Source organism: Hylobates moloch, unplaced genomic scaffold (genome assembly GCF_009828535.3).
Source record: "Hylobates moloch isolate HMO894 unplaced genomic scaffold, HMol_V3 SCAFFOLD_4, whole genome shotgun sequence".
Taxonomy (NCBI): Eukaryota; Metazoa; Chordata; class Mammalia; order Primates; family Hylobatidae; genus Hylobates; species Hylobates moloch.
This window is the reverse complement of record NW_026652279.1, coordinates 21868641-21881171: the sequence shown is the minus strand read 5'-3', so window position 1 is coordinate 21881171 and position 12531 is coordinate 21868641. Positions and strand designations below refer to the sequence as shown.

Here is a 12531-nt window from a genome sequence, read left to right as displayed (position 1 = left end):
GAACTGATTCCTCACTCTTTGGGGCTGAGGGTCCTCCTACTATTCCAGGCTGGAGACAATCTCTCAAAAAAAGGGATAAGGAGATATCTCATCTCACCAGAAAAGGTGAAAACCTTTTTGTCATCTCCAAAATAAGCCTTTTGGAGAACCTATAAAATACACACATTATACATAAACATTTCACAAAACAATTTGTAGAGAATGAATGTATCAGTGTATGTGTCTGACCAATTTCATAGACACATATGCTGATAAGGCTAAAATTACAGCTTATTAACTATCATGGAGGTTTGGATACAAGAACTCAGGATTGGCCAGGCGCAGTGGCTCACACCTGTAATCCCAGCACTTTGGGAGGCCGAGGTGGGTGGATCACAAGGTCAGGAGTTTGAGACCCTCCTGGCCAACATGGTGAAGTCCTGTCTCTACTAAAAATACAAAAATTAGCCAGTCATGGTGGCATGTGCCTGTAATCTCAACTACTCAGGAGGCTAAGGCAGGGGAATCGCTTGAACCCGGGAGGCGGAGGTTGCAGTGACCCAAGATTGTGCCACTGCACTCCAGCCTGGGCGACAGACCAAGACTCTGTCTCAAAAAACAAAAACAAAAACAAAAACAAAACACCTCAGGATTATTCCCTAAAGCTGGAATGATGAAATATCCCAGTGAAAAACAAAAGCAACAGGTAAGTTTTCGCCTATGTCACATAATAGCTAGAAAAATGAGGATGAAATGGGTGGGGTCTATGTCTCCTTTTGGGGTACAGGGTATCTTTTTCCCTCTTATTGCCCAAGCATGGTGCTCTGTAAAGGTTTCCATGTTCATGAGGATCCTGGAGCTGCAAGAGTCTTTGAGGAATCTACAGTAGGCTATGAGGACACTCTGATACCAGGTAGAATTGCACCTGTGTCTCCTGAGGTCCATACCGTGGAGGCCACAGAGGCTAGTCTGCTAATGGTCCCCTGGCCCCTTGGTCAGACACGAGACATCGAGCTGGCTGAGGGACAGATTTGGCCTGGCCAGACTTTTTGTAACGTTTGAAAGTGCTGCACAGGGAGGTGCCCCTTAGAGATGAGCAAGAGTACAACGGGGCTGGAAGTGAGGTGGGAATGGGACCTTTGGGCAAACCTTCTTGCACCACCTTATCTGCCATTAGCCTAATCTAGGGATGCAGGCAGGTAGGGAGAAAAGGGAATAAAAAACACAGATAGCGCTGGTCCGTGCCTGCTCAGACTGGCAGTATCACGGAGAAGATGAAAGCTCTGGGAAACTGACCTCCAACACGGCTGTTCTCCACGCCAGCTCTACCCCTCAGAAAGAGCTCAACACATCACAACTATAGCTGGAATCCAGTGTTTCAAATAAAAAAATCTGGCTCCTGATGAACAGATAGAAATGAAGCACGATCCTTTTTACGTTGGTCTCAACAGCCGGTGCCAAGCACAAGGCTGGTACTGAAGGATCACATTAAAACCCCAGTGAAAACCGGGAACAGGGAAGCTCCCTGGGGAAGCCCTACGAATGTGTTTCAGACAAGTAATTTCCACCTGACTGGCTGGGATACTCAATGGGACTCGCTGGTGAGCAATGATGCATCTTATGTGGCAAATGATTCCATTGCCTATAAAACGATTTAGTCTAAAATCCAAGTTACCCCGTAAAAGGGAAAATACCAGAGTCTCTGGAGCAGGTGTGCTAGTAAATGAGCCAGCAAGCAGGGTGAATTTCCTGCTCAAGTGAACCATCCTGTGAGCTCAAGGGCCTGGGCTTTTCCCTTTCCTTTTTATTTTCTACATAGAGATACCAAAAGAGGCATTCAAAAAGTCTTCCATGGAGCTTTCCAATCAAATCAAGTCAAATTCTGATGAAGGAAGCCTTTTCAGGGGAGTTATCACACTTTGGCTTGAGACCACTGATCAGCTGCAAAACTGGTTATGACCTCCTGGTGGTCAGAGGTGCAAAGTATCATAAATGATACTAGCTTTGCTCCTGCTTGGAAATAAACGCACTATCAAGCCCAAGTTTGTGAAATCCCAGAACTGTGTCTCTCTGTATTGTTGCTGATGCGTTGGAACCCACCTCTCAGTTTCTTCTGCCAATTCATTTCGTTGAAGAGGTCTTCAGACCGCAGAAAGAAATCGTTGATCTTGCTGCCTTGTTCGTCTCTCTCTGTAGTATAGTAAATTCGTAGTTTTGACTCCTTGGTTAGGAATTCACATATGCTGGGCACGGGAAAGACTATCTGTTCCATTGTTCGGTCTAATCTGACAATCTAGGATGAAAAAGTGGATGAGATTAAATATTCATCTTTGAAACCTTTTACTAAGACTATTTGCTACTGGTGGTAGACTCAGTGGTCAAGATTGAGTATAATATGATCTCTGATTTTATAACCCCAAACTGGGCTGTGTGTCTCAGATTTATATAAAAAATAGCTTGGGTAACTCTGGAAGAGTATTTTCCTAACTTCAGATCCATTAATTTTATTTATTTTTAAATTTTTATTATTTATTTATTTTTGAGACAGAGTCCGGAGTCTTGCTCTGTCACCCAGGATGGAGTGCAGTGGTGCAATCTTGGCTCACTACAACCTCTGCTTCCTGGGTTTAAGTGATTCTCCTGCCTCAGCCTCCAGAGTAGCTGGGATTACAGGCATGCGCCATCATGCCCGGTTTTTTTTTTTGTTTTTTTGTTTTTTTTCCCAGTATTGACAGGGTTTTACTATGTTGGTCAGGCTGGTCTCAAACTCTTGAGCCCAGGTGGTCTGCCCACCTCAGCCTCCCAAAATGCTGGGATTACAGGCGTGGACCACTGTGCCCAGCCTAATTTTTATTTTTTTATATAATCCAAGACAATGATGAACCCATGAATTCTTTTTTTTTTTGAGATGGTGTCTCGTTTTGTTGTCCAGGCTGGAGTATAGTGGTGCGATCTCAGCTCACTGCAACCTCCACCTCCTGGTGAACCCATTAATTTCTAAGGTGACCAACTTTTATCTGGATCAATTTACTCTGTGTTTTGTGTGCATATTCACATGAGGCTGATGCTATCTCTAGAACTTTCTGTAATGATGGAATGGTTCTGTCTGTCCTATCCACGAGGACAGCCACTAGTCACATGTGGCCCCAATCACTAACATGTGTGGCTAGTGCAACTGAGAGGCAGAATATTTAATTTTATTTAATTGTATTTAAATAGCCATACATAGCTAGTGACTATCATGTTGGAGGGTCCACTGCTAGGCAGTAGTATAAATCTCACCTAAGGCACTTTCTCAGATAGTAACATTGGGTTATTTTTCCTAGATGGGAACTTTAAAAAGAGATCTTTGGTTATATCCAGTTGCAGTGACCTCCTACCTCTTGTCAAAGGATCTAAAACATACATGAACCAACATGCCTTTTCAACTCTGGGGCAGCACTCACTGTCCTTTATGCTGGCTATGTTTGGGCCCCAGGGATGGACACCTTGCAAGTGTCCTCCATGCCCTTCCTAGACTGGCTGAGTCCCCAGAGAGGAGGTACTCTGGTTGGACTGTTCAAATTCTAGCGCACTTGATTGTGTCATAGTGCTGGGAGGTAGTGATTTCAAAAGGGCTATGGTTTACAGTACAGTAGAGGCACAAGTCTCTCTTCTTCCTCCTCAGAGGTTGGAGAAGTCAGGTGAGGCCCAGGATGCAACGTGCTCTACAAGAAGAGCTGGTTCTAGCTCTCCCAAAACCTTTGTTCCCTGATACAGCAAGAGAGGTGACTCAGGTCAAGTTGTAGTGGGAAACTCTCTTAGAGGTGAGACAGGTTCCCACAGTCCTGCCTCCAAAAGTTCTGGGGGGTGTGGTCTCTAGACCAGTGGTTCCCAAATCTATGTGGAGATCAGGCTAGTTACCATACTGATTCTTGTCCATAACTCAACCCCATTTAACTGGAATTGTGGTGTGGGGTCAGTGACCAGAACCTGCACACAAGCAGTTGCCCCATGATCTTGGTGTATGCAAGGGTCAGGGATCACCTCTGCCGTCTCCTGCTATCAAGAGCCTGCCTGCTTCATAGAGTCAAGTGGACTATGGACAAGTGCTTCTTTCCACTGAAGGAAGATGATCTGAGGTGTGCATCTGGGTCCAGGAGGGAAAGGAGGAGTAGACAAGGAGGCCTCCTGGCAAGAACTGAGTTCTAGACTCCAGGGCTACCCAGCCTAGTTCACCAGAGTGAAGACATTGGGTCTGCATGGAAAGCCCCTGGTAGTAGCAAAGTATCCCTAGCTTTGCATCGATCACTCCCTAGGGAAATCTGAAGAGCTGGGTGGCTGGCCAAGGGCAGGATTTGAGAGCTAGGGCATGGCTGGTCACTTCTCTTTACCATTTAAGATCTACTCAACTCTTTCTCAGTAGATTAAGAATCTGGAGTCAGGAGAACATATTCCAGTCCTTCTACCATCCCTAAAAAGCTAGGTGACCTTGTTCACACCTCTTAAACCTGATCAAGTTTCGGCCTTCTCCCCAATGAGTCAAGGAGTTCAATGAGATAATCTCCAAGGTCCTTTTCTCCTCTGAAATTCTGTATCACAGACATCTAAAGCTCGCCTTTTAAGGGCTCTAGAGGACAGAGCTGGCCTTTCAGTCAAGCTCCTAGGCATTAATGATAAATCAAAGATATTTGCTCACATACACTGGCATGGTTGGCTAATCAGTGAAATGATGTGTTTTATTAGGATAGCCCAGAGACCTGAGACATCAGGTCAGAACACATTCTTGAAAAGTCTCCATCATCAACATTTCATATTGCCCAAAGGAGTCTGTCCATTCTTTAAAATCTTTGTTCCAACACTGATATTGAACTTGTACATTTCCTCATTAGCAAAACAAAGCACATCATTCCTTACTGCTCAAAGCCTGTAGAGAGGTCTGTGTTCTCTTGGATTCTAAAAGACAGTGCAGGTACAAATGGACCCACAGGCTCAGGGACCAGATAGATCAGGATGAAAATTCCAGCTCTGCCACTGGTGGCTGGAAAAGTGACACAGCCTCTCTGAGCCTTATTTCACAGCTCCTCATTTGCAAACTGGAGATACACCAATGACTTTGCAGAGGCTTTGTTTTTTTGTTTGTTTGTTTCCCCCAGAGAGAATTGTAAAGCTTTATTGAAAGTATTTAAGTCACATTTTCAATATAACACCAACATGTGTGGCTTCAACTTGTCTTCTTTTTAACTTATGGCTGCCCAGCACCTGCTTCTGTAATTTTAGCATTCTCTAGATTAGGTGGAGTCTCTCCTTTCACATTATGGCCATCTCCACACTCACAATGCGTCATGACACTTTTTTGTTTGTTTGTTTGTTTTGAGACAGCTTGCTCTGTTGCCCTGGATGAAGTGCAGTGGTGCGATCTTGGCCCACTGCAACCTCTGCCCCCTAGGCTCAAGCCATTCTTGTGCCTCAGCCTCCCAAGTAGCTGGAATTACAGGCACGTGCCACCATGCCTGGCTAATTTTTTTTTTCTTTTGTATTTTTAGTAGAGAAGGGGTTTCACCATGTTGGCCAGGCTGGTCTCGAACTCCTGACCTCAAGTGATCTACCTGCCTTGGCCTCCCAGTGTTGGGATTATAGGCATGAGCCACTGTGCCCTGCCACAAGACAGCTTTTTAAAAAAAAAAAACAAAACCAAAAAAAAACAACAACAAAAAACACAGATCTGATTGTAACGCCCTCCTGGGGAAAACTCTCCAACAGTTCCCCATTGCTCTGGGGATGTAGCCCAGACTTCTCATAAGGATGGTTGACAGGACCCTGTGAGAGCAGGGCTGCCTGCCTTTCCCTTTGGATCTCCCTCTGCACTGAACTCTAGGCCCTGAGCATTGAAGCCTTGCTTAGCCCCTCCGGATCACCTAGAATCTTCCCACCTCTGGGCTTTCGCTTGCCGTTATTCCCCATGTCTGAAAAGTTCCTCTTGCTAGTCTCTACCTGTTTCATCCCTCTGTTCTTTAGGGTCTGGGTTTAGATGGCATTTCTTCAGACTAGGCCTCTGTGACCACCACGATCTACAGCAGGTATCTCTGCTGGACTTTCTTATGATGCCTCCCACCTGTCCTGGTGAATTCGTGATGAATGAGAGGTTGCTCAGTGTCCCCTTCTCCACCGGACCACAAGCAGCAATAATGACTGTCTTGGCCATGGGATGTCCAGCACCCAGCCCAGGAATTAGCACACAGTACACACTCACATTTCTATTGCTCGGATGAATGAATGCACGCCAGCCCCAGAGCAAGGCATTGCACACTAATGGCCTCAACACAACCCCATGCCCTGACTTTACTCAGCTTTTACCTCTATCTGCGCCGTGTGCTTGGCATAAAACTCCAGGGCTTCATCTCCGTCCACTTGGCCACCAGGTTTCAGCATGCTCTGAAGTTCTTTGTTATGCCGAGCCAACTAGAATACAGGGACAGAGATACAGGAGGTTGGTGTCTCTTCACAACAGGAACACAGAAACTCCTTTCTAATGTTGGGTATTTAAAAATGCATAATAACCAGCAGCAAGCCGAAGGGCAAAGGTGCCACGAGGCTTGCTCCATCCCATCAAGGCGTGCTGTGCACAGGCGCTATTTTGGGAGCTTGGTAGAAAAGCATGGAAAGCTCGTGCCCACACATGGGTCCACTTTCCCCCGATGTCATTAGCCAGGCAGGAGGGAGATAGGGCTTTCTGTGTAGCCTAGGGAGCCTCCATTCGGAATGTTCAGAAGCTTTCTAGGTGGCAGATGTGGTCATGGAAGGGAAAAGGGGCAGGAGACTGTTTGAAATTCTTTAACCAGTGGGTGGTAACAGGGGCCCACCAACCTCGGGCCCAATTTCATCATTGTTGTGTATCTGGTTCCCATAAATGAGTTTGAAAGAGGTGGACGAGACAGGAAACACAAGGCTCCAGCAGGGTTACAGCCTGCCCCTATCCACCGAAAGCTCAAGGTACATCGGCATCCAAAAAGAGAAAGGCTCTTCAAAAACCCAGCCGCTTGGAAGGAGAGTTATGAAACATGGCATTTTGGTGCCAGGGCATAAAGTATTGCCGTATCCCCAGAAAGGGAAACAAAAGGAAGTCATAAGGACAAGTTCCCACAGATTTCCAAATGCAATATGCAAGGAAGCTGAAGTTTATTTCTTTAGATTGTTAAGAGAGGCTCATCAATATTTATAAAAGCCTAAGACTCCTTTCAACTGTCTCCAGACAGAGTCATAAACCATCCAAGTGTCACTGCTTGGGGGTGAATGCTTTTAAGAAACACGGGGATTTCCAACTACATGACCCTATCACCGTGGAAAAATGGAAACGTCCTGGAACTCTGCACACTGGGTCAGGTTGCCACAAGCACCTGTGAGCTGCAGTCTCATGAGTACAGACAGTCCCAGGTTAAAGTCATAAAGGAAAAGCAAGACTAGGGGCACCCTCCAGCTCGGAATTTTGGACCTGTAGGGAGGCAGCATCCAGAGGAGGCACAGGAGAGATCATACCTGATGAGCTAATATGTAGATGTTGTGCCCCACGTTCCTGGGGGACGCCGCCCCATCCTCACCGTTTTCTCCATCCTCAAATTCCACTTCACCTTGCATGTAGGCTTTCTTGATCACTTCCACCTGCAAGAAGAGCCAAGAGAACAAAACTCCTGTTTCAAGGAAGACCCACACAGGACTGGATGGACAGCATGCACACTGGCTGTCTCCCCTCCCAGGGAAAAGGCTGTTCTGCACTCTCTCCTATCGGGCTTGGACACAGCCTCAGAATCCTTCATGACACTGGCACAGGCAGTCAACACCAATCCACCTCTCCTGTCGTGAGAAATGAAACTCATTCACTCTGCTTAGACCAAGAGACATGCTGTGGCTGGTTAATGCCCTCCTTTAGAAGGGAGCAATGGCTTTCAAGTGCCTTGAAACAATAAATATGATATGAATGTAGGCTAGAAGCCAGACTTTTCCTATCTCAATATTTCCTCCCACCAACTCTCCCCACTCCCAGCCCTTTGCCATTTCAGGAAAACCTAATAAGAAGTCTATTCACATTTAGGAATAGCTGGTGAAACTATTTTTTCATTTTTTAAATTTTCCCAGTCCCCAACAGCCTACTCCAAATGAAAACGGCAGCATGAACTAGTATTACCTACTGAGTGCTTACTATGTGCCAAGGACTGTGTCTAGGTGTTTAACATTCTTTCAAAAAAATTTAATGCTCACAAACATTTATAAGGTATCAGAGATTCTCCTCCTTTTTTTGAGACAGGGTCTTGTTCTGTCACCGAGGCTGGAGTGCAGTGGTGCAATCATGGCTCACTATAGCCCTGACCTCCCAGGCTCAAGTGGTCCTCCTTCCTTATCCTCCCAAGTAGCTGGAACTACAGGTGTCCACCACCACGCCTGGCTAATGCTTTATTTTTTTGTAAACACAAGGTCTCACTATGTTGCCCAGGCTGGTCTTGAACTCCTGGACTCCAGTGTTCCTCCCACCTCAGCCTCCCAAAGTACTGCAATTACAAGTGTGAGCCACTGCACCTGTTTCCTTATTTATTTTTTTAGTGGATGAGGAAATAGAGTCAAGGAGATAAAAGAACATTCCTAAAGTCACAGGTAGTGAGCTGGGATGTGAACTTGGCCCTATTACCCTTCACAGCGGCACGACTCGGCTCCCGGAGGACCACACACTTGGCTTGTCTGATGGTTTGAGCACATTTCTCAGAGCATTTCTGTGCCTGTCTGACTGTTCCCTCAAGTTTCTGTCTCAGTTTCTTGAGAGCAGGGACTGAGTCTGCTCATATCTGAATCCTTCCCCTAGGACCCTCTGCAATGCCCAGGACAATGTAGGGTGTGGCCAACATTTATCAAATGAACACATCATTCATGATTGAATCATTTCAAGAAGAAGAAGAAAATACCTTCAACCTCCAATTTGTACTAAAAATTATAATCTTCTTTGATGATTCGGTGGGCATTTCTGCCTCCCCCATTGCCACAAGGCCATTCCCATGAATTATTTGTCATTATCTAATACCAAAGGCCACATATGTCAATACTGACACCAAGTCAGGCCCTGGAAGTAAAGTTGGAGACAAGAGAGCCTCACTCTCTGAGCTTGTTTCCCTGCCAATTCTCTCGAATACTAAATCAAGCAGACAACATGTTACATGCGATTTGAGGCCAGGAGCATACACACGTATGTACGCACACATGTATATACACACGTATTCTATTTGGATTCTTAGAACAGTGTTTGTTCCAGGAAGCCTGACTCTTCCTATGAGCCAGAATGATGTTCTCCAACCACCAGGGGGCTGCCCAAGAGCTGGTGCCAGCCACCGCACTGGGTGTTGACATTTTCCCCACCTGAGTTAGGTCAGAGAGCTGGGGCATGTTCTTGATTCCTGGGAAGCCGAATGGGGTCCCTGAATAGTCATTCCATCCCTGCTCAAGAATGACAAGCCTCGCCTCTCCAGTGACCCCCAGTTACATAAGCTTGTTATGTAAACTCAGAGAGGCCTTCCATCTCGAGCTGAGAACTTACTCCCTGACCTCAGAGATCAAAGAACTGGGCTGCTCTTAACTTTATTTAAAAGCATACATAAAGGGACTTTTGCCTGGCCCCCAAGTGCACATTCAGGTCACCAGGAGGCAGAAATGTTTTGGTGCCCTCATTTAAGTCTGTCAGTTACAGTTTATTAGCGTGGAAAAAAAGTCCAAATAGAGAGCTCCGCCCTCAACTTATGTCACCGTCTCTGAAAGCTGCTTGTCTCACAGCCTGCAACACTCTCCCAACCTGCAAGTCACAGCCAATTGTGACTATCACCCCTCAAAAATAAACCAGATCGTGTTTTCTTTAAAAGAAACAAACAAAAAACCCAAACGTCAGCAACCAAAAAACACTTCTGTAGCTCAGACTCTTGGCACCAAGAAGAGACATGAATTCTTCAGCACTGGACAAAGATATGGCTCAAATACCAGCAGCAAACGAGGAAAGAAAGGAAAAGGAACTTCCGTTCACTAAGGGTGTATCAGGTGCTGGCACTGTGCTAGGGCTTGACATGAATCTTCTCATCTAGTCTTCAAGGCAACCCTCTGGAGTAGGTAATATTATTATTATTGTCCTTTTATGGATCAGGGAATTGCAGCTCAGAGAAGTCTAAGGTAACACAGCAAAACAGGAAGAGCTATGGACTTGAACTCAGGTCTGCTAGGTTCCATAACCACACTGTCCCCCATGAGGGAAAAACAGAGAGGGAGGCTTCTCCATGTGGTTTATGCCAAAGGGAGAGGGTATTCAATGTCATATAGGTTGGTGCAAAAGTAATCGCAGTTTTTGCCATTACTTTTTTTTTTTTTTTTTTGAGACAGAGTCTCGCTCTGTCGCCCAGGCTGGAGTGCAGTGGCGCAATCTCGGCTCACTGCAAGCTCCACTTCCGGGTTCACACCATTCTCCTGCCTCAGCCTCTCCGAGTGGCTGGGACTACAGGCGCCTGCCACCACGCCCAGCTAATTTTTTCTGTATTTTTAGTAGAGACAGGGTTTCACTGTGGTCTCGATCTCCTGACCTCGTGATCCGCCCGCCTCAGCCTCCCAAAGTGCTGGGATTATAAGCGTTAGCCGCCGCGCCCGGCGTGCCATTACTTTCAATGGCAAACCCACTATTACTTTTGCCATTGAAAGTAATGGCAAAAACCGCGATTACTTTTGCACCAACCAAAATATTTCACTTCTCTACTCAGTCAGAGGCCTGAATTAAATGTTCCGTTTATACTTCTGACTTTGGGAACCTTCACGAAAGCTCCAGGAAGCAGATCCCCTGCTCTATCCCAAATATCGTTGCAATGCTCCTTGATGCTACCATCAGATCCGTCACCCAACTCACCAGTTCCTTGGGCCTCATGTTATAAAGTATCCTCTCTGCGTTTTCACTGTCGTGCCTGCTTTCCATGATGGCCAGGAGCAACTTCGAGGCATTGTTCTAATTGGAGAAATAAAGGGAGAGGAAATGTAGAGGGGCTGCTTGGGGGCCCGGCCTGAATGCAGGTGCCAACTGACACATGGGAGGCATCCTGGCTAAACAGACAAACATTTCACCCCATGAGGAAGCTCTGGGTCAAGTACATCAAAAACCATCTGCACCATGCAGAGAATGTCCCCCTTCAGACCCCAGATACGTGTGCAGAATCTGATCTGGGACAAAGAGGCACATATTTGTCAGGGCATGTGTGTTATGCCCTAATGTTAGCTGGTACAAGTCCTAGAAGAAATTGTGAATTTACACGTGGGTACTTATGGATACACTGTCACCCTCATGATGACAGTGGTTGGGAAGAAGCTGCTGCTACATAGATCTGTGCTGCCTTCAGGGCAGGTGTGTTTACAAACTGTTATTTGGCCTTGCAGGCCAGAGAAGACAGGTAATGAAGGTAATTCTTCCCTGTCTTAAAATATTTCTATTAGCTCTCATAACCCCTAATATAATGAGTACATCTGACACTAGTTAACAAATGTGACCCAAAGGAACAATGCATGCAGGCCAAGCCATAATTTCCCATTACATTAAAAACACCCATGTTCACACCCCACATCCTGTACTTCCTGGCTTGACTTCATTTTAGGCCCTGGGTCTGTGATACTTTGGATGCTTCTTTATGTACAGGACTTGAAAGTTGTTGGGTTTTTTTTTCTTTTTTCTGGACAGTGTGAGTGGTCTTATTTCTTCCCCTAGTTTAGCTCACTGCAGTTGAGTCAGGGTATCATGCTATTGCAGGGCACAGATTTCTATCATCATCCATAGATCACTGGATTAGTTGAAAAAGTCACTCAAATGCTGACCAGGAGCACATGAACTTCTGTTTATTTCGGACTTTCTGATAAATGGTAGCCAGGTACACAAGCTTGAATGTGTTAAAATTCATTCTAAAACACAATTTGTCAAAAGGAATTAAAAATAGCAGAAAAAAAGTCCATTTAAACCACACACCCAAATTGACTGTTAGTGTGGACTCTCAGTTCTAAACAATAAAGAGAAAATAACTGCCATTCCCACAGGTTTCTGTGTTCCCATCTTTCCTAATGACCTTTCCTATGACATCCTTCATGCAATAAATACAGCTCAGCCTTTCAGCCAAAACCCTGTAGTTCTAGGCTCTTTCATGATAATGATGAAGTGCTCGCTGTTGCGGATGGGCAGATAGAGGACAAATCTCAACATGCCCTGACATGGGAACAGTTAAAAAGGAAATGTGTCCAGAAAGGCTAACATGATTTGAAATACACTTTAGAAACCTGATGCCTGCAAGCTCAATTGTTAAAACTGAATCATGGGATTCTCAGAGAACCTATGGAACCCCTACATAGAAGGGAGGGTTTTCTGGGTATGCTTTAGAAGTCAACATCAGGAATGGTATATCAATTTCCCAAATATCCAAAAGGCCAGCTTGGAAATGCTGCAGGTTTAGCACCTAGAAGTCATGATTTTCATTCCGTTAAGCTGTTTGAGTAATAGAGAGTCCAAATGTCAGTGGGCTTCCACAT

General features: G+C 45.5%; 1 protein-coding gene across 10 annotated transcripts in view; it reads right to left on the bottom strand.

The window, feature by feature from the left end:
• Nucleotides 1-12531, bottom strand: part of ITPR1 (inositol 1,4,5-trisphosphate receptor type 1) — a 363343-nt gene that overhangs the window by 57442 nt on the left and 293370 nt on the right. For all 10 annotated transcript variants that reach the window (XM_058437182.1, XM_058437183.1, XM_058437190.1 and 7 more), the window contains 4 exons: nt 10877-10972; nt 7495-7617; nt 6316-6420; nt 2080-2272 (listed from right to left, as the gene is read on the bottom strand). In XM_058437182.1, the coding sequence (XP_058293165.1) occupies nt 2080-2272; nt 6316-6420; nt 7495-7617; nt 10877-10972 (517 nt within the window). The remainder of the gene's footprint in view (nt 1-2079; nt 2273-6315; nt 6421-7494; nt 7618-10876; nt 10973-12531) is intronic.